The sequence below is a fragment of the Pygocentrus nattereri genome, chromosome 20 (assembly GCF_015220715.1).
Source record: "Pygocentrus nattereri isolate fPygNat1 chromosome 20, fPygNat1.pri, whole genome shotgun sequence".
Lineage (NCBI taxonomy): Eukaryota > Metazoa > Chordata > Actinopteri > Characiformes > Serrasalmidae > Pygocentrus > Pygocentrus nattereri.
Window position 1 is genome coordinate 31,468,670 of NC_051230.1, and position 20,711 is coordinate 31,489,380.

General features: G+C 41.3%; 3 protein-coding genes and 1 non-coding gene across 5 annotated transcripts in view; 1 reads left to right on the forward strand and 3 right to left on the reverse strand.

Moving 5' to 3' along the window:
• Positions 1 to 556: 556 nt before the first annotated feature.
• Positions 557 to 4,245, reverse strand: LOC108434255 (polyubiquitin 12-like). The gene is made up of 2 exons (XM_017709257.2): positions 4,057 to 4,245; positions 557 to 2,469 (listed from the first exon to the last, which is right to left on the reverse strand). Exon 2 carries the CDS (start codon positions 2,448 to 2,450, stop codon positions 1,986 to 1,988), a length of 465 nt encoding a protein of 154 aa, XP_017564746.1. The 5' UTR covers positions 2,451 to 2,469; positions 4,057 to 4,245; the 3' UTR covers positions 557 to 1,985.
• A 2,715-nt stretch (positions 4,246 to 6,960) lies between these two features.
• On the reverse strand, positions 6,961 to 13,324 carry gatc (glutamyl-tRNA amidotransferase subunit C). The gene is made up of 5 exons (XM_017709292.2): positions 12,763 to 13,324; positions 11,341 to 11,391; positions 11,010 to 11,179; positions 7,929 to 8,032; positions 6,961 to 7,093 (listed from the first exon to the last, which is right to left on the reverse strand). Exons 1-5 carry the CDS (start codon positions 13,045 to 13,047, stop codon positions 7,032 to 7,034), a joined length of 672 nt encoding a protein of 223 aa, XP_017564781.1. The 5' UTR covers positions 13,048 to 13,324; the 3' UTR covers positions 6,961 to 7,031.
• On the forward strand, positions 13,182 to 13,254 carry trnak-uuu. Its single transcript has one exon. It is a non-coding gene; the product is annotated as a tRNA-Lys (tRNA).
• Positions 13,325 to 14,216: 892 nt separating the features above from the next.
• sgsm1a (small G protein signaling modulator 1a) overlaps positions 14,217 to 20,711 on the reverse strand; it is a 78,146-nt gene continuing 71,651 nt past the window's right edge. For both annotated transcript variants that reach the window (XM_037531673.1, XM_037531672.1), the window contains exons 22-25: positions 20,178 to 20,287; positions 19,987 to 20,083; positions 18,789 to 18,956; positions 14,217 to 17,807 (exon numbers count right to left, since the gene is read on the reverse strand). In XM_037531673.1, the coding sequence (XP_037387570.1) occupies positions 17,719 to 17,807; positions 18,789 to 18,956; positions 19,987 to 20,083; positions 20,178 to 20,287 (464 nt within the window). In that variant the 3' untranslated portion in view covers positions 14,217 to 17,718. The remainder of the gene's footprint in view (positions 17,808 to 18,788; positions 18,957 to 19,986; positions 20,084 to 20,177; positions 20,288 to 20,711) is intronic.

Below are 20,711 nucleotides of genomic sequence, written 5' to 3' on the forward strand. Positions count from 1 at the left end.
ACAGAATTGTTCTCAGTGGTGGTGACAGGAACCAGGCGTCCACCTCTAAAACCTCCTCACGGACAGTTATTACTGGCACATTGTGTTATGACCCAAGTTGTTTTATTACATACTTCAATAACCTATTAATGCTTCTACCACTTTGCATTGCAGTCTCTGTAGTTACTGAATAACAAGCTTTTATATGTAATAAGCCTGGAACGTTAAGGGGCTTTAAAGGGATACATCAAGGCAAAACATTCCCCAAAGAAAACTTCTTTTTCAGATTTATCTGTTTTCCCATCATCAATATGAAATATAGGAACTCAGAAGACTGGTGTAGGTTCTCTGGTGGTTTTGGACAGTAAATAAAACGGCTATATTTGTGTTGTAGTCATGGCGACGCCTGGTTCCCATCGCCCCCTCTAAAAACATCTGAGTCTCTACAATCAACCATTTCACACCAGACGACTCTGAATGACTTTAAATTCTCAACATTGCTTTCCTTTATTCCAGGACCTTGAAGACGGAACAGAACTGATTCATTTCATTAATAAAAACGACACAAAACCAAGAGTTTTGGATCAAAGCAATAATTTAATGAATAGCGGGTGGTTACAAGGGAACAACACGTAAAAACATTGGTCACAGAGAACAAAGTTGGCATGTTAGATTTCAACAGCTAATCTGTGCTTATGTTAACAATGGCAGCACTGCATATATTATATGGATACAGTATATCATATACTATATTGCATAATAGCCTACAGTGAATAAATACAACTTAAACACAGAGTTACATATGAGTATAACTGACAACATTAAATCTAATAAAAAGTTCCCAAAGCAGGATTTCTCTCTGAACTGGATCACTTAAACCAAAAGTGCGGGCTGTCCAACAGGAATGGACAGGCCTGAGTTTGGCCTTAAGGTGCCGTTATCGCCGGCGATAACAAAAGCAGGTTCTTCGATTATTTAAAATATATCAAGTATTTTAACTAGTCTTTTTTTTTTCATGCACCATACAAAGTCATGTTGAAAGTGCAGCTTCTAAACCAGTTTTAACTTTTTTTTCTTCACATTTTTAGTATGAAAACAAACAGAAAAAAGAAGTGCCACCTCAAAACTCTTGAGCATTAGCTTTGGCATGCTACAGAGAAGTAGTTGTAAGCTGAAAGGCTAACAGGCGGGACGCTGCTCTGGGAAACTGCAGTTCATTTTAATGCTGTTTTTGTTGACATGCCAACTTTTACCACTTGCAGACAGAAGACACTCGCGGCTAAAAAGGAGGAGGGCGCGTTATTCAATTCGGACACCCCCCCAGTGTGCTAATCAGTGGGCAATACATTTACATTTATGGCATTTGGCTGACGCTCTTATCCAGAGCGACTTACAATTTGATCATGTTAAACAAGTAGGAGAAGGCAGTGTTGGGAGTCTTGCCCAAGGACTCTTATTGATGCAGTGTAGGGTGTTTACCCAGGGGGGGGATTGAACCTCCATCTACAGCGTAGAAGGCAGAGGTGTTACCCGCTACACTACACAGAACAACCTTTAATATGAATTTTTTATCGGGAGTCGGAACAAAAAATTTGGGAATGGTTGTTTTGTCGGCCTGTAAGCTCCGTTATGGTGTGATGCCTTTACCTTTGCCACTGTTTAGCTTTTAGCTTGCTAACTAGCAAGCATGCTAGCTGTGCAATGAAGTTGTATTAGCCAGGTTGAATGCTATAGTTTTGAAATAGGAAGCATTTTGAAATATTTTATTACTGTGGCTTTGGCTCTCCACGTCTCGGGGGTTTGAGAAGAGAAATGCGTCAGAGGTTTTGAGGCTAATGTGCTAATGCTAAAGCTAATGCTCACTTGTTCCCTCGCCCCTCTAAGGGTTCATATAATAAACTTATACTAATGAAATTACGGAAAAGAGTCAAGTAAGAGTAAAGTCAAGTCGGCGAGGGCTCGTTTAAAGAATACTGAAACAGCCTGAAGGAGGTCTGGTAGCCTGGTTAGCCCCCCCGCAGACGGAGGGTCATGTGAATGGTGCTTCCGTTGGTGATGCCGTACTCCTTCAGCTTCGTCCCGGAGTCGAGCTGCCTGCCACCGAAGATCAGCCTCTGCTGGTCAATGGGGGTGCCCTCCTTGTTGTAGACCTTCCTCTGCAGCTCGTCGACCGTCTCCTCCTCGGTCACGTCGTAGGTTTTCAATTGGCCCTTCTCGTTTTTGATGAACACCTGGAAGGGCGCGAGCAGCAGCAGCATGACGGTGGAGCCTGAGCTCAGGCCGTAGCTGCTCAGGGAGCTTGACTCGTTCTGCAGGATCACCTGCAGCCCGTTGCCCATGGAGAGCCGCACGCGCGAGATGGGCACTTCGTAGTTCTGGGCGGCCGCCCGCTTCAGCTCGCCCACCGTGGCATTTCCACTCACATACACACTGCGGCACTCTCCGCTCACGAGCTTCAAAAACAGCTCCATCACTGGATCAATCAATAAACTGCAAGAAAGAGAGAAACATATTATGTTATAAACTGAACATGACTAAGTTTTCCAGGGAAGAACGTGTGAAGTTTTCCAGGTTTTTTTCATAATAATTCAGTGTGTGAGGCGTAAACAGTCATTCTGACTAGTTTGGTGTGAAATGGTTCAGATGTATTTACAGTGGTGGTGATGGGAACCAGGGGTCACCATGACTACAACACACATATAGGCATTTTATTTACCATCCAGAGCCACCAGAGAACCTACATGAGTCTTCTGAGTTTATATGGAATGTAGAAAAACAAACAAACCATTAAAAAAGCAACATATGACCATGCTGGGTGACCAGCTAAACCGGCATGACCATGCTGGGTGACCAGCTAAACCAGCATGACCATGCTGGGTGACCAGCTAAACCAGCATCAGATCAGCACTCAACCAACATGGAATGTATGCTGGTCTGTGCTCTTTATTTTTCTACAATGACGATGGTAAAAATGATCAATCTTAAAAAATGAGTTTCCTTTGGGGACTATTTTGCCTCACAACGCCCTGCATGTATCCCTCCACCATCTTAAATATGCGTTTTAGACCAAAATCTTCTCAAAACTATCACAAAACAGTGCCTCACACATCAGGCACCGTATTCATAACCAGCTCATGTAATCATTTTCTGTGAGGGAGCTTCTAGAAGTGGACGTCTGGTTCCCATCATCACCACTGTAAAGAAATCTGAGTCTCTACAATCCACCATTTCACACCAAACTGCTCTGAATTACATCAGTGAGATGGACTCCCAGTGGGGGTTCCCCATGAAAAAAGCACCCAGGACGGTTCTAGCTATATATAAGCAGCTGCTTTGGGCCCCTGAGCTGCCAAAGGGGCCACACGAGCACATTTTTTGTCCTTTTATTTTATTATAATTAGTGTCATTTATCATGATATTGGCAGACGTTTTGGCAAACAAACAAACAAACTAACAAACAAACTAAGAAATAAATAAATATTACATAAAATAATGGTTTGACCTCAAATTAGCCACTTTAACACACTAATTTAAATTATTACTATTATTTCTTTAATTGGACGATCAATTTGCTGCTTTTTAGGTTCTAGTTCTTTAACTCGGTCTGGCTGAACACGGCTTCATTCCATTTTATGTAGAATTTAATCTTTAATGTAACATTTTGCTCCTGATAAAAATGAATAAGCAGCCCCAAGTCCAAAGTTTAGAGCCCCCAGATGCTCAGAAACAGCCCTGATAAGCAGTGTTAAATGGGCCCAGCCTACACTGACATACAGTGAACAGGGTGAGTCAAAAGTCTCAGGACACTGTTTTATCTTATTTTTTAATGCTGCCACCTCCAAACCTCCACGATGCGGTGCTGAAGGTGCTGTTTGTTGCGGATTTTCTCAGCATACACAATTAGTTTGAGATGTTTGAGATAAAAGAGGATAATAAAAAATAAAATTAAATCAAATCAAATAAAACCTGTCCCGTTACTTTTGACTCACCCTGTAGAATAAAGCGAATCAGCGCTCAGTATAAACGCTGAGGAGCTGACCGACCGTGTCTAATGAAGACAGACAGAGCTGAACTCACCTCTGAGTGTCCGGTGTCCGGTATGAAGGCAGGTGATGGTCAGTTTTCTGCTTTGCGTCCTCCAATGGAAGAAAGATCGAGTCCGGCTCCCCAGAACAGCGGCGCTTCTTAAAAACACCGGCGTGGCCACGCCCCCTCGGGCGCGCCAGCCAATGGGCGGGGAGGAAGCCCCGCCGCTCCAGTCTAGTTTTCGTTTTTCGTCCTGAAGAGACACTTTCGGTTTCCTTTCTCCGCCCGGTGCGGTGACGTCACCGCAGAAGAGCCTTTCAGATGCAAACACTGCAGATGTTGAAGAAAGAAACAATAATAATAATAATAATAATAATAATAATAATAATAATAATAATAATAATAATAATCCTCGTAGCATTTTTACTGACAGCCAGTATTTTCCAGAACATTCTGGAAAACATTGTTTGTTCTACACACTTAAAAAGATGGTTCTTCAAGGGTTCTTTAGTAAAGGCAATGGTTCTGTTAAGAATATATAGAACCGTTTCATCCTGAATGGTCCTTGGCATGGTCAAATGGTTCTTCAGATTGGTGGAGAATGTGTTATACATGGTTCTATATAGAACCAGGGTTTCTCTATAGACATGATGTCAAGCTTGTAACCACCAAAGAACCCTCACAGAACCATTCTCATAAAGGTTCTATATAGAACCATATATAACATGTTCTTCATCAATCTGAAGAACCATTTCCTCATGCAAGGAAGCTTGAAATGGTTCTATATAGCACCTAGAAGTGTTCTGCTATTACAATGTCCAGCTTGTAACAATAGAAGAACCCTTTTCATTGCTGTAAAGAACCATATACAACACATTCTCCACCAGCGTGAAGTTGCTACTAAATGGGACTCATGTTTCGAAACAGAACAACTCCCTTTACTAAAGAGACTTTATAGAACCGACTTTTTTAAGTGTGTAGGCCTCTTCACTCTGAGAACAGCGAGTTTTTAAAGAACACTGTTTTTAATTGAACCCCCATCTGCTGCCTGTAACTCGTGGCCTCTGACCACAGACAGATGCCTCTACGGCCATACGAGGACGTCCGGTTCTGAGTCGGTTCTCTCTGTGAGAAAAGTGAACGGCAGTAAATCGTCACATCACGTCCAGAAAAGCTCCAGAGCCAAAACGCGGCCGTTACACAACAGTCATGACATCACAGGACTGACCTCGCCAAAATTAGGAATGTGGTTATGACAGTTTTGAGACACACGTAGGCAAAAACAATCCTCATTGGTGGTTTGGGATAATTAATAAAATGGCTATATCTGCCAGTCATGGTGACACCTGGTTCCTATCACCACCACTGTACAGAAATCTGAGTGTCTACAATCAACCATCTCACACCAAACCACTCTGAATGACTCTGTTTACATCTCAGTCACTGAATTATACAGAAAATTAAAGAGCCTTTATAGAACCGACTTTTTTAAGTGTGTAGGCCTCTTCACTCTGAGAACAGTGAGTTTTTAAAGAACACTGTTTTTAATTGAACCCCCATCTGCTGCCTGTAACTCGCGGCCTCTGAGCACAGACAGATGCCTCTACGGCCATACGAGGACGTCCGGTTCTGAGTCGGTTCTCTCTGTGAGAAAAGTGAATGGCAGTAAATCGTCACATCACGTCCAGAAAAGCTCCAGAGCCAAAACGCGGCTGTTACACAACAGTGATGACATCACAGGACTGACCTCGCCAAAATACAGGCCTACATGTTTCGTCCAGCGTGGTAGTTCGGCTGGTTTAGGCTGCAGAACAAATCTTGTGGAACTCCACATTGAATTTGCACTGTACAAGTTATTAATGATTAATATGAAAAGGTTTTGAAGGCTGGTATAAATCAGTCGGTCACTCAGTGTTGATAACACAGCCTGTACTTTGGACCAGCATCTGATCCTTAACTCTGTTCACAACAAGCAGCTCAGCGAGTTTCTATTTCCACTTGGAAAGTGTTCCGGAGAAAGGAAACTGAAAAGGTGACTGAAAAAAAGAAAAGCGGTCATGTGACGGGGAATCCCAGCTAGAATTCCCTATGTCACACATTCCTGAAGGAGAGCAGGTCGTCTTCAGGAACACGAAAGTCTCCTTTCATTAAAATCACAGATTTTTGACTGTAGATTGGAGTGAGCGAACCTTCAGTAGGGCCCACCAGAAGGTCAGTCAGCTGAACTCATACGACTGTATATATAAACAGTAGCCGGCTTATTGTTGTTGTTGTTTTGGATCCTGAACAGCTTCATTCTCCACATCAATGACGCTACAAATCAGGTGACAATCTCAGTTTGTGTTCCTGCAAAATGAAACCCACAAATAAAAGATGTGATCTGATGAACTAAGTGAGCTCTCAGCTCCAGCCACACTGAGCAGGTTCTGCTAAATGAAACCTGCAGCTTCCACATGAAAAGTCCACGTCACCCCTGAGCCTTAAAGACCAGCACATTACTTCACACTCCTGAGTCCTTAACCATAGTATGAGGGCCATTCAATGGAATTCAATGGTTGAGATGTAAACAGAGATGTTCAGGGCAGTTTGGCGTGAAACGCTCTGTTCTAGAGAAACTCACAGAATTGTTCTCAGTGGTGGTGACAGGAACCAGGCGTCCACCTCTAAAAGCTCCTCACAGACAGGAGCCACTTATTACATTAAGTGGTTAGGAATGTGGTTATGACAGTTTTGAGACACACATAGGCAAAACAGTCCCCATTGGTGGTTTGGGATAATTAATAAAATGGCTATATCTGCCAGTCATGGTGACACCTGGTTCCTATCACCACCACTGTACAGAAATCTGAGTGTCTATCAAGCATCTCACACCAAACCACTCTGAACGACTCTGTTTACATCTCAGTGACTGAACTATACAGAAAATTATATAAAAAAAAAAAACAAAGAAAGCAATCCCCTTTAAATAGACACGTTTATTATGCATTTATAAACAATAAAGCAATGTATTATTGATATTTATGAAATCAGAAGTCGGCATGTTTCAGCATGGCAGATCGCTCCTCTCTCGTTGGAAGCGGGATGTTTCCTGTGGGAAGAAACAGAAGTGGTGGTTAGTAAGAATTAAATAATTCAAAGCAGCTCTAATTTCATCTTTCTTGGCAGATCAGAGACAGTTTAGTCATAAAGGGACCGTGGTAAAAGTGCACAATGCAGGCCAAGTTTTATTTCTTGTGTATTTTGATAAAAAAAAGGCAAAATCACCTCAGATCACTTGTATTAAAGAGTGGCCTCTTTGATTTGTAGGGATCTGTAGAAGTCTTAAGGGAAGCCCCTCTCTTTATTAAGTCATAGTTAGTCGTGTTGTTTCCACCTCCTAACGACTGTACAGAAAGTGTTTCTCCAGAATATTCCGTTCCAAATGAACTCACCTGGTTCATGACTTTCTTTACTATAAGCGACTTTGCCTCCTTTTTGCTAAATTCATTAGAAATGTTATGCCCTATTTAGATGGTCCCTGAATGTAAAAGGCGCTGCTGATCTGTCTTTCTGAAACACTAAGTGAGAAAATGTAGCTTTGCCCATTTTTTGACATTTACTTCATCAGGATTTTACATTTTATTCCCAGAACTGTTGTATTAAAGCGATATAACACTGGAGGTCGTGTGATTCATCACGGATAACATCAAGCCTGTGATGATCTACTGTACTCATCTTCAGCTTGTGCCTGCGACCAAAGCACAGGTGTGATATTCTCAATAACACGCTCTCTCTCGTGTCGTGTTCTGTTGTTTAAATGCTATAGATTTTTGGATGTCGTCTTGGGACCCAAACATGATCAATGGCCAGTCGTGAAGGAGATGAAGAAGAAGAGGTAGTTGCTGGCATTGCTCACTAAAAAAGCAGCTCAAAAATGTTCTGACCTGGAGGTGCTACAAAGTACTCTTCCACTATATGCTTGGAAAGCCGAAGAAGTTCCTCTGCGCAGTCTCCTTCCCTCACCGTGTCTTCTCTCAGATACAAGGGTCTGGTAAGAGATGGCAGATGCAAACAGAAGAGATGAAACCCTCATTATTAAAATGAGCTGATGTAAGTAGAAGCCGCATGATCAGACATCATAAAGATACTTTACCTGGTAACATTACAAAGCTCCTTTATAGTGAACCTTGAGCTCGCTAGGATAGTCTCTCTCAGCTTAGCTAAAGGTCTTCCTAGCAGTCGCGGTGGTGCATGCGAGTAGTTTCCGTTCTGGTTTAGGTTTTAGCAGTACCAGTTTGGCTTGGCCTGGTCAGGTCTCAAACTAGCAGGTATGGGCTGTATTTGGGAATCAACTGAATGCCTAAGCAAGCCTCTGCATAGCACGAGGAGTCTAGCTCAAGTAAGCTCATTAGCACCACCTTGTGGAATAGAAAAACAAAAATAAATATATCTTATAGAGCTGTAGTCATACTAGACATACTGTAGTCATACTACACATTTGCGGTTTGTGTCACTTTGTGAAACGGGAATGACTGAGGCTGTTCAGAAGATTAGCAAAAAAATAAAAAATAAATTCCTCGATGTCGGTGGAATTAACAAGCAAGCTAGCCATAAACAGTAACATCGGACCTAAGAACATCAGTCAATAATACTCTCCTGGGAAAGTATAGCGCTGCATACTTTATTGTACAAAAAAGTATAGATAACTGACGTTGTTGGCGAGAATGGGGCGCAGTTTCACTTAGCCTAGGAGCAAACATTGCAGATGCCAAGCTAATAATACCAGAAACTGGTCACTGGGGAAGAAATGTATAGAGGTTTTTTAGACACTGGCAAAATTAGCATCTCCTTCAGTGCTGCTCTATAAAGCCACGCCCCTTCAGATGTCAACACAGCCAAAGCTGTTGTGCTACTGGTAGACGCAAATTCACGTTTGGATATTCGCCAAAGCTGAACTCAAAAACTTCACACCCAAAATGTGTTTGGCCTGGAAACCTACAACATGAAACCAAACACTGCAACGAAATCCACTGAAAAGAATATAATTCCGTAGATAAATGCAGGTGTGCCTGGGCTGCTACTCTTCTAAGAAGCTTAATACATCTGTGCTAATAGTAAATTTGCACTAAAAAAATTACAAATCCTACATTGTATCTACTGCTGCCCCCACACAGCAGATTGGGGTTTGACTCCTAGCCTGGGTAGGCACACCATGGGCAAGTCCTTTGGCAAGACTTTGAACACTACATTCACTCCTGCTCTGTGACACTGCCATACATAAGGGTTTCAAACACACATCCTGGTTGCATCAAGTAACATGACGAGATAATCGGATGTGACTCACAGGAAGATGTTTTGTGGTCGGAAGCACCTGGCAACATAAAACTGTGTGATTAACTAGGCGACGGGACGTTGAGGTTTCAACGCTAGTCAAAGTCAAGCGCTTTCAGTAATCTGACCACATCAGGGAAGAGGATGTCCCAAAGTCTAGAGGTAGTCGAACAGATACTCTTGTACTATCTGATAGGTTGTGGGAGGATGAAAACCCCATAAGAATGGTGGGAAGGGTCGTCCACAATGCTGGCAGCTTTACAGATGCATTCATTTGCGGTAGGCAGCGTCAATGGTGGGTAGAGACATCCGATAATCTTCTCAGCTACCCTCACAAACCACCGTACGGCCCTGCACCCCGAGATGGTTGCTCTCTACTAATGCTTCTGATATTGATAACATGACAAAAGTGCTGGACAGAATTTGTGGAAAACCCAAAGCTTGGACTTTGCCTGAAAGAATGAAATGAAAATGTCCAAAAGTATCCAGGCAGACTAATGAGTAAATACTTCTTTAAGAAGCTCCTATTTACAATACAGGTGGTCAACTGCAATCATACAGCTGATATATCTCTATACAAAAGCACTGACCAACAGAATGGAGCACTCCGGAGCAGCTACACATGAGCCTAAGGTCACCATTTCCAATGCTAAGCATAAGCTGGAGGGGTATAAAGCCCCCCAGCATTGGGCCGTGGAGCGGTTCTGCATTCCCTGGAGTGATAGTCGCATACTTAAGTGGCCCTCAAACTGGTCTAAAAAAATAGTACTCGTTTAAAAACAGTAGACATTATTAAACATTTAAAAAGTTTAATACACACGCCAACCAATCTCAATTCACTGCCATCCAGTGCCCACTTATCGAGTTACCTGTTATGTCCTAAGATAGTGCCCTGCCAGGTCAGCGATAGCTGTGAGGGAAGGTAGCAAAACACACAAGGTTCTGTAAAGTAATGGTCCTCGTTCATTAAGTGAAGGGTGGGGCAAGATGGGGGGCAGTGGCACAAACAGGGCCCTGAGAACTCTTGCACATATCATGCAAGATCATCAAAGATTGACGTTACAGGAACTGGTGAGCAGAAACTAGCAAGAAGCCCAAGAACACCAGGGCCAACAGGAGGTTTGGTTTTGCAGATAGAAGGCATCTGGCAGATGAGCTTGTGGTTTGAAAATGGCAGATCGATACAGTTTAGGTCAATTAAGGACATGCAAAATGAAAGGGGGTTTCCAGGGTTGCACTGAGAGCTTTATTTCTGCATTAGGACATCACATCCACTGCTACCCCCACTGTTGTACTGTTGTTCAGCTTGCTGGGGTCTTTTCTTTTGGCTTTGTAGAAAATACTGGCTTCAAGAATCTTTCTGCATTTCTGCATACCTACATACCTACATGGTTAAGACATAAATACAGTCATTCAGATTGGTTTGGTGTGAAATGCTCCATCCTAGAGAAACATACAGTCAGAATTGTTCACAGTGATGGTAGGATAGTAACCAGACATCCACCTCTAAAAGCTCCTTCACAGAAAGTTATAACATGAAATGGACACTGATGGTTTCTGATAGTATACAATCCCTACAATGAACCACTTCATATCAAATCACTCTGAATGACTACGTTTACTTCTCAACTACTGAACCATACAAAAAATGTGAAAAATGAGCTTTCAAATGACATGTCTGTAGAACATCTCACCTGTCTTCTAGCACAGAATCCATTGGCTCTACACCATCAGTGTTGACAACGTGAAGCTGATCGGCAAACCGGATTGCTTTCTCCAAACAGTTCACACCTTCCTGGTTGCCAAAGTCCACAAGGGCAAGTCGTTCCAGCTTGTCCACAAGGTCTAGGGAAACTTTTGTGGGCTGCAGGAAAAACACATCCCAATGTATACCTTTCATTCTGGTCTACAGTCATAATGTTTCAGCAGGCAGACTGACAAGTGAACATTTAAGAACATTTAAGGTTAACAGTAAGAACACGACCATAGTGAGGGTTTTGGTGTCATGTGGAAAGAGACACGTACTGGGGGAAGTTGGCTTTCAGCTACTGGCTCCCAAGTGGGAAATTGAGGAATCTGGAGAAGACACAAATGCAAACAGGCAGATATAGTTAGCAAAGCTATATACATTATATAGATTACAAGAGAAATTTAAAGCAATTTGTGACAATACAAGCACATTCAGAGAAAAGAGAGTATAGTCATGTATTTATATATATATTGCATGTATTTAAACAGGCACTCTGGCCTAAATGTACAATGTAACCATTGTAATATCTGTTGTAAATACGCCTACTCATCTTACAAAGCGGGGCCACAATAGTCTCGAGAGCGAGATTTTATGGTTTAAAGATTAAATAAACCCCCTTCTGATGATGTATCTTGAAGGTAGGGTGGCTTTTGTACTAACAAAGAAAGTCAAATAGCTAATATTACGGTAGCAGAGCCTAATTTCTATTTTTATTAGACTATTATTAGTCTTTATTGCCATGTTTGACCAATAATGCATGCTGGCAAATAGTGAATTCTACCAAACCGAAGAGACTGAGAGATACAATGCTATGGCAAATAATGTTACATTACATGACGTGTAACATTAAATCGTAGTTCGAGGCCTCTTTAAGGCCGGAGTACATTTCTGGATCCTACCAGAGGACACTGGGGTTTTTATAGTTAACTAAAAATATAGTAAGTACAAAAAATGTACGCATCTTTAGATCTGTTGGACGAAAGTGTGTAATTTTGAAGCTAAATAAAGACAAAATTGCTGTTTTTCTTCACAATTTTGTTCAACCGAGGTTTGAGTTACAGTAAGTGTTTATTCGCCTATAGATCAGTGTCTAGGCCAGCAGTCAAGACTGGCAGACACAACAGAGATTGCCATGTATGCTGTACTTGTGCTATGCATGCTGGGTATTGTAGTGAGAGAGTATTGATAACAAACATAAAAAAGGATGCAAAACTGTGAATTCTGTGAAACTGACGAGGATGAGAGATACAAAAATATAAGAAACTTTGGTTTTAGGACCCTTTAGATACTCTGATGCAGCGATATCGACATATATCTTGAAAATATCGTGACACTGAATTTAACCAGCAAAGCCCCTCACTGCTCCAGGGCTTTCATGCCTCTGGAGTATAGACGTGTCTTTGCTTTTGTGAGAAACGACCCAGGAGTTTGAGTTTGAGTCCTTACAGGTGCAAGCAAGCGAGTTTCTCCATGTGCCTAGTCCAGTTCTGGTCACTTCAGAAAGGATTTTATTCAGTAACATTAGCAGCTTCAACACAGACCTGGTGCTGAATCTCAAGCTAGCTGCCATTCAGCATCTAACCGTCCGAGCTCGGACTTCTTGGGTGCAAAAATGATCAAGAAGAGGTTTGTGCTCCATTAGAAACACTTTCTGAAGTAAAAACGACTTAAACCAAGGTCCAAGTTGTGTTAGTTACCTTTGAACTAAAATCAGCATTACTTGAGCTCCGGTTCGAGCTCCACCGGCAGCCGGCTGCTCTCCTGCCTGTCGACCAGGCGCCATTCGCGGGCAGCTCCGATAATCTACACCGAGGCTGCGTAGGCCGCAGCGGCGCAGCTCGGTGTAAACTCTGCGATGTAAATAATCTGCGCCCCGCCGTCACTTTACTCCCCGGCGCTGTGGCGCCGAGACCCGAGGCTCCGCTCCGTACATTTACAACGGAGGAGAGAAAACTGCGCCTAATAAAGCAGCAGGGAAACATGCGCCTAACAAAGCAGCTGCTCCTTCAGCTCAGCGGGTTTATCTACTGCGGACACACGGAGGAGCGGAGTCGGCCAGAGCGGCTGAGCTGTTCCCGAGGCTACCTGAGCTCCGGCGGGGGCTCCGTGTCCCAGAGCCCGGATAGCTCAGTCGGTAGAGCATCAGACTTTTAATCTGAGGGTCCAGGGTTCAAGTCCCTGTTCGGGCGACGCGCTTTTTGATAGAAGAAACACGAGATCAGCTTAGTCTCTACTTTTAGTTCAGAAAGTACCGCTCACTGCGCAGTTTACTAGGGACCCCGATGGTGATTCAGTTTTAACAAGGCGTCGCCACGAATTACTATATTGAGACCACTAAATTACTATACAGACCACAAATTACTATACAGAGACCACAAATGAATATGTTGAGGCTACTAATTAAAGTGTTTATGCCATGAATAACTATATTAAGGTCACACATTATTAGAGGCCATTAATTAATATAATATTTTGAGGCCACAATTTACACATTTGAAGTCACAAATGACTACACTGAGGTAAAAACCTACTAAAAACCCCGCAAAATATATTGAGGCCACAAATTAACATATTTAGGTAAAAAATGTCTATATTGAGCCCACAAATTAATATGTTGAGGCCATGAATTACTATACAGAGGTCACAAATTAATATATTGAGGCCACAAATATTTTGGTGCCTCAATTTACTGTTTTGAGGCCACAAATGAACATATTGGGATCTTGATTTACTATAACGAGGCCACTAATACTATACTGACTCCATGAGTTATGAGAAACTTAACTCTTGGCCTCAGTAGTTACGTATTTTGGACATTTTAATTCTTAATATTTTGCTTGTGGAGGAGGGCTGATGATCTGGGGCTGACATTTCAGAGTTATATGGTTATATTGAAGAGTGGGGGCTGTTAAAGCCGCAAAGGGGGCAACATATTAATGCCTGTCGTTTTGGAGCGGGATGTCCAATAAGCTCCTAGAAATGTGATGGTCGGGTGTCCACAGACTTTTGGCCAAGCTATATATATATATATATATATATATATATATATATACACACACAGGCTGTGGCCAGGAATGACATAAAGGGTCCTGTGATGTTTTTGTGCCTAACGACAGATGTTCATTGGACAAATAATACCAATTTCATTTTATCGTTTTTATAAGCACGTGTACCATTTAATAATCATCAACCACAATGTAACAAGTGTTAGCTTTACATACAAAAGCGGAGACAAAACGAATACATTCAGGTGTAAATAAATAAATAAACAAACAGATAAAGCAAGATTTTCAAACGATTCATTCCTTGATAACACAGAGCTCTGCTTTCACATAAGAAACCAGCAATATTCAATGCAAGACGACTCGAGACCATTTTTAAAGCGCAGCATAGATAATGGATTACAGTAATTACTGAGGTTTGCGACGCTGATTCAAGAATCTTCAGCCAAATGCATGGTTGGATTGTCAACTGGACATACTGGAACACATCTCCAGGGTCAGTGTTTCAAGTTGGTCAGATTTCTGGGCTTCGGATTCAAATCAGTTTAGCAACAACAGACAATTTGACAGAAGATCCAAGCCGACGCTTCATGCATTAAAAGCTGCAGCTTGGCTATTCATGGCTTTTTTAAGGGTTTGGTCCAATCCAAAGGTAACAAAAACCCAAGAAACCCAAGCAAGAACTGAGCTGACTGTGTTATGAACTGGTGGTCTTGGGTTGAACCTACATGCACTTTGGTCAACTTGATCAAATTCTTGACCCAATTCCAAAGGCATTAAATTTGGGAAAACTTTAAGACCCTGTGTTCAGAAAAGTTCTTTCATTGGACCCAAAAGCTGAAAGAGACTCGGAAAGCACCGGAGGACAATACAGGCCACCATAAACCGACCAAGCAATACAGGTAAGGCCACACTGTAGACAGTAAATTACCCGATAATGCAAAAATAAATAAGAGCACTGTTAAATATAGTTTCTCTGCTTTAATATCAGTTTCCATTCAGAAAACCATGTGACCGCTAACGTCACGATTCATTATAGATCTATCTCTATGTATAATAAATATACTATATATTTCCATTATACGTAAATAAGCTTTTTTTTTTCCCATTTGTTAGTCACAGTAAAGTCAAAACACAAGTAGGCAGCCAAGGCCCAGCAGTGGAAGGTACTAAACATTGGCAAACAGACTGAATAACTGTCGTGGTGGAATTCTTAACATGATTCAGAAAAGATCTTGGCTGGTCCACCAACACACACACTCATACACAGGCATACGTCATGGAATGAAAAGGTAATACCAGTTAATCTTCACCAGTGTGGACCATGACTATGCACCGAAGAAACTGCACTGGTTTAGTGACTACATGGATTTGGATGGAGATCCAAAAGAGGCTTGAGAAAACTTTGAAGCTAAAACGTATTATTTCATGAAGACGTTTTGACTTTGCTTCCTTAGTAGCTAACTCTAATTAAGATACCATAAAGCGACAAAAATGTTCCTGTACAAATAACGTCAGACTTCAAGGGGAATTCCAGTGACTGTTCAGAGTGGATTGATGTGTAACATACTAATTTCTGTACAATTGTGGTGACAGAAACTAGGCGTCACAAGCAGTCCCTTTAGATGCACTCAATAATAATAATAATAATAATAATAATAATAATAATAATAATCGGATTTCTGCAGTTATCCGATTATTCAAATTGTCATGTAAACACCATATTCCGATCTAGAAATACAATGAAGAAATCTGATAAAGAGGCTGGTAATCAGATTTCTCAGAGCATGTGAACTCTTACTCTGATTTCTTTTGGCTGTCCTGCAAGCAAGCAATCAGTGTTGCCGTGAGACGGTAGCAAAACACTTTTGGAGCGACGCTGAAACCAACTACATTCTCAAAGAAATGAAGGATTTAAATAGTCTTCAACTTTTAGATGATGTATGTTCATATTTTCAGGTAAAGTGGCGCAATGTTTTAAATAAAAAACATAGCCTGAGTATAGAACTCAGTTACAGTGATGTCGCATCTTCTTCTGTGAGTTTATTGGCTGGTTGTGAAGCAAAAATCTGATCATTGTTTGATTCGTGTAGACCTGGAGTTTCCCCATTATCTGACTACTCAAGTGCACGTAAACACGCTGATCGGATTACTGACAAAATCTGATTTTCTGCAGGTATCAGATTATTAAATGCATGTAAGCACAAATATAGCCATATTATTTACTATTCAAAACCACCAAGACATCTATATGTTTTCTACATTTTGTATGGAATGTTGATCTGAAAATCAATTTTCTTTGGGTAAAATTTTGCCTTAATGTCCCACTTCACCATTACTGGGTTTAAAAATATATGCGTTTCAGACCAAAATCTTCTCAAAACTATCATAAAACAATGAACTGGGCATCAGGCAGTGTTTTCTAACCATTGTATGGATGGATCTGTAGTTTGTAGTGTTTTTCAGACGCATCAAAACCTTCAGACGTCTGGTTCCTATCGCCACCACTGTGAACAATTCTGACTGTGTAAGCTCCTCTAGAACAGAGCGTTTCACACCAAACCACTTGTAATGACGTTGTTTACATGTTAGCCAATAATAAGGCAGGACATCTAAAAAATTGGTGGAATTCCCCCTTTAAGGCCCAGTTACACTAATGTTTACACTCATTTCAACTTCATGGTAATTAAAATTTTCGAATCACAGACTAAAAGAACGAAGAAACGTGACTTGCAGTTCAGCTGTGGTGAACGACGACATGTGGAAAACAACTAATACAGTACAACTGCTTTGGCTGCATTGATCTCTGAAGTGGTGTGGCTTCATACAGCAGCACTGAAATAGAGGAAGTGCTAATTTTAGCAGTGACTAAGCACAAGATTTTAGAGAAATTTTCCTGAAGCGACTATGAATTAGCATAAAAGTGAGCTGGCATGGTTAGAAATTAGTCAGAAGATGGATAAGCCAGGCATTAGTGAGGTATGATAGCTTGATTTTGTGTTCCCGATTGCCATCCCAATAGCGCTAGCCACAGCTGGGATGCTAAATCACAGCTAAAATGCTAACTGCACCAAAAAAACAGGGAATTCCTTTCACCACCGGACGAGATGTGAACCGCAAACATCTAGTGTGACTTTTAGGCTAAAACAACTATGAGAGGTCAAAGACAAACACATGGTAACAGAAGCACAGCTGTGGAAGGGAAGCGTCTGAGCTAAACAGGCTAAAGCGCCTCGTTTTTAATGTAGCCGAGGGCTTCGTTACTGTTCGGGTTTAACTCGAAATGTGTGGTACGTTAAACCTAAATCAGGCTTCTAACGGAAGTGTTGCAGTCTGGTTAAACTTTAAAATGCACCTTGCTTGAAATTTCCAGCAACAGCTTGTGCGAGCCGTCGCTAACTCTGGAACTAGAGCCGTACGTCTAAATGTAAACACCTCAGGAGCAGAGTAGCAGCATATGCTCAGTACCAAGAGTTCTGTGTATAAGTTGAACCTGACTCGACAGGTGAACGAGTAGAATGACACACTGGCTGGTTTCAGGTAGGTTAGCTGGAGGTCGATTTTATGCGCTAAGCCGTTCAGCTGGATCCTGTTGGTCTGATGGAGTGTTTTGGCCTGGTGACGAAGGGCGAGGAGGTGGTGGACTCTGCGTTACTTGTTCTCTATGAGCGTCTGTACTTTGCTGACCAGGTCTCGGGCCAGAGCCAGGACCTGCTTCACGTTGTGGTGTTCGGCCATTTCTGGAACGAGACATTGGGGATGTTCAGAGCATCGTCACTGGACAGCAGTGAGATTTCAATTTCTGATGAAACAACATCTGGTCATTTGCTCATTAACATGTTTGGCAAAAAAAAAAAAAAAAAAAGAGATTAGGCAGTTCTATCCTTTAAGATTCACTCCAACGTACTGATAAGCCAGGACATCTTTAATGTCTGAAATGTGCTTTCTGAAGTTAAACAGCTGAAAAGTGACGATGAACCAATAACAATGAACATTTTTCCTAGCCCTTCATGAACTTCATTCAATTAAAAAAAGGTAGAAGGATGTGTTTGATTAAAACACTCAAAGAAAGTTTTGGCCAACAGGATGTTATCGTTACTATTACTGAGTGCTGATTGGTTAGCATTACTACTACTGAGTGTGGATTGGTTAGCATTACTACTACTGAGTGCTGATTGGTTAGCATTACTACTACTGAGTGCTGATTGGTTAGCATTACTACTACTGAGTGCTGATTGGTTAGCATTACTACTACTGAGTGCTGATTGGTTAGCATTACTACTACTGAGTGCTGATTGGTTAGCATTACTACTACTAAGTACTGACTGCTTAGCTGAGTTCACTCTCACTGACATCTTACATGTTTATATGACCTCTAGAAAGTCCTAGAGTTAAAACTGGAGTTCTAACAAGCTCAAAAACATAACAGCAGCAGTGAAATATGCTGTGCTGTTCTGTGTTGAGAAAATAAAAGCTCCTTAGGGGCCCATTCATTTTTGACTCTCATGAGCGCCCTCTAGTGTTTGTCCAACCTGGAAGAAATGACTGAGTAGCAGTTCTCTGGATCTTTGTATTATTATGTAATGAAACAATGACATCAGGTCTAACATTAGCCAAAAACTGAATTTGAGACCCGCATGAGGGGTTCTAGGACTATCCACAGACAGTTCGCCTCTCTATGACTAAAGCTTTTCAGTTTCTATCTCAGTCCATTGGGTTACCATTGAAAAACTTGATGATGTCGGTGAAGTCCATATTGTTCTCCAGGATGATGTCTCTGTAGAGCTCAACGAGGGCCAGAGCGATGAAGAGGACAAAATGGCCAGAGGAGGCATATTTAGCCGCCCAGATGGTCTCCCACACCGCAAACACGTCATCGTACACCAGCTCTGAGGGTTCGGAAAAGAGCCACAGACACATCAGCAGATTTCACTTCAATACAGTCCATTATAAATCCTAAATCTTCACTTCTTTTAGACAAGCTTTCGTTATTAATATTCTGCGTAGTATTTATTCTTATTTTTTTCATATGAATTATAATTAATTTTTATGTGATTTCATTCATTATTATTATTGAAATGTTATTTGTACTTCATTTGTGTGGTGAAAAGTTATTGCTGTGCATACAGTCCTGTCAGAATGTACTGCTACAGACTAAATTGAAGGCAAATCATCTAAGGGAGCCCAAAAGTTTGGAGATTTCAGTGATGATAACAACCAATAGAGGGAGCTGTGGTCCAACATTTGATCCATTCTCTAGTTCTCAGTTCTTTTGAGTGTCTGTGATGTTTGGATTAGTAAAGTCAATTCTAAATAAAAAATCCAGCACTTTATTATTTTTTCATTATTAAGTGAAATTCTATGTCACTATTTTGTGATAGTAAGTAATTATTTAGAAATATTAACATTTTGAATATATAATATGTATATAAAACAAATCTGATTGATGATTTATGGACTTTTTTCCAAACTAAATAGTATAAATTAAATAAAATATTTTTTGAAATGCCCCAAAACAAGGGTTATGAGCAGCCAACAAAGTCTCAGCATTTTCAGACCCTCTCAGGTGGCCCCTCAGGTGCTATTATGCATGTTTGAAAATGGTAGGAATAATAAGAGCACCTTTACTGTGTAGACGTGTTCAGACCTTTGGTATTATGGATGTTTTACCATTAAAATCAGTCTTACTTAATGCAGGGTCTCGAATCATATCTCAGTCTGTTCTCCCTGAGCAAAATGATGACTCATGTTTAAGGGCCTCTTAACTAGAGAGGCACCTTCCATCAAACCCTCGCCGTCTCTTTGATTTAGAGGCACTCATTAGCTTTTGGTTCTCAAGGCTCCTCTAAATTATCTGATATTTGTGTTGATGCTGTTGAACAACAATTGGTAACCAGCATTCGCTGCATTTGCTTTTACCTCGTTTGAAGTCTAGGAGAAACCAGCGATAGCAGAAGTAGAAGTGAGTGTAGTCGCCGTTCTGATGCATCAGCTCAAAGAGTTCTGAGTCCAGGATCTACAGAAAGAGAGAAACCGAAATATGAAGGTAGAATTTAAAATCAAGACATTACTTGGCAGTAATGAGGCACCGGAAGCTGTTTTATGAACACCTGGATGAGGGATCTCATGTTGGCGAAGTGAGTGTCCATCGCTCCTCCATGTGGAAAGTTTTGGTTCATCCTCTTCATCAGCTCAGTGAAACAACTGAACGCCAGAGCCTCTAAATGACAAAAGGAAAATAGCAGTGGTCTCTGTGATCTAGTTATGAAGAAGGGACATTCAGGCCAAAACAAAAAATATAACCACCAACTACATTTGCTGTAAACGTGTCTACTTGCATAGATGCACACAGACTGCTGGTCACATAGCAATGCAGACAACAATCCCATCTAGCTAGTATCTAACAAAACGGCTATGAGAAAGATTTAAGACAGACATCAGAAACTCACTAAAAAGTCACAAAGCTGAAGTCAGTTTCCCGTTCGCCAGCATCTTGATCGAATTTCCTTATTCCACCTTCAATGGTGCAATGGTTCAATGGTGGAACGGGAAAAATCAAACAAGATGCTAGCGAATGAGAAGCTTCATTTGAGCAGCTTTTGTTTGTATCTTTGTTTGTTTCCACGTCATCAACTAATTAGTTC

Excerpts from the sequence above, each read along its gene's own strand:
- gatc (XM_017709292.2), bottom strand. The coding sequence starts at position 13,047 with ATGTTTCCCTGCTGCTTTATTAGGCGCAGTTTTCTCTCCTCCGTTGTA. Across the intron at positions 11,392-12,762 it reads ATGCTGATTTTAGTTCAAAG|ATTCCTCAATTTCCCACTTG; the intron begins GTAACTAACACA and ends TGTCTTCTCCAG. Across the intron at positions 8,033-11,009 it reads GATTCTGTGCTAGAAGACAG|ACCCTTGTATCTGAGAGAAG; the intron begins GTGAGATGTTCT and ends ATCTCTTACCAG.
- LOC108434255 (XM_017709257.2), bottom strand. The coding sequence starts at position 2,450 with ATGGAGCTGTTTTTGAAGCTCGTGAGCGGAGAGTGCCGCAGTGTGTAT.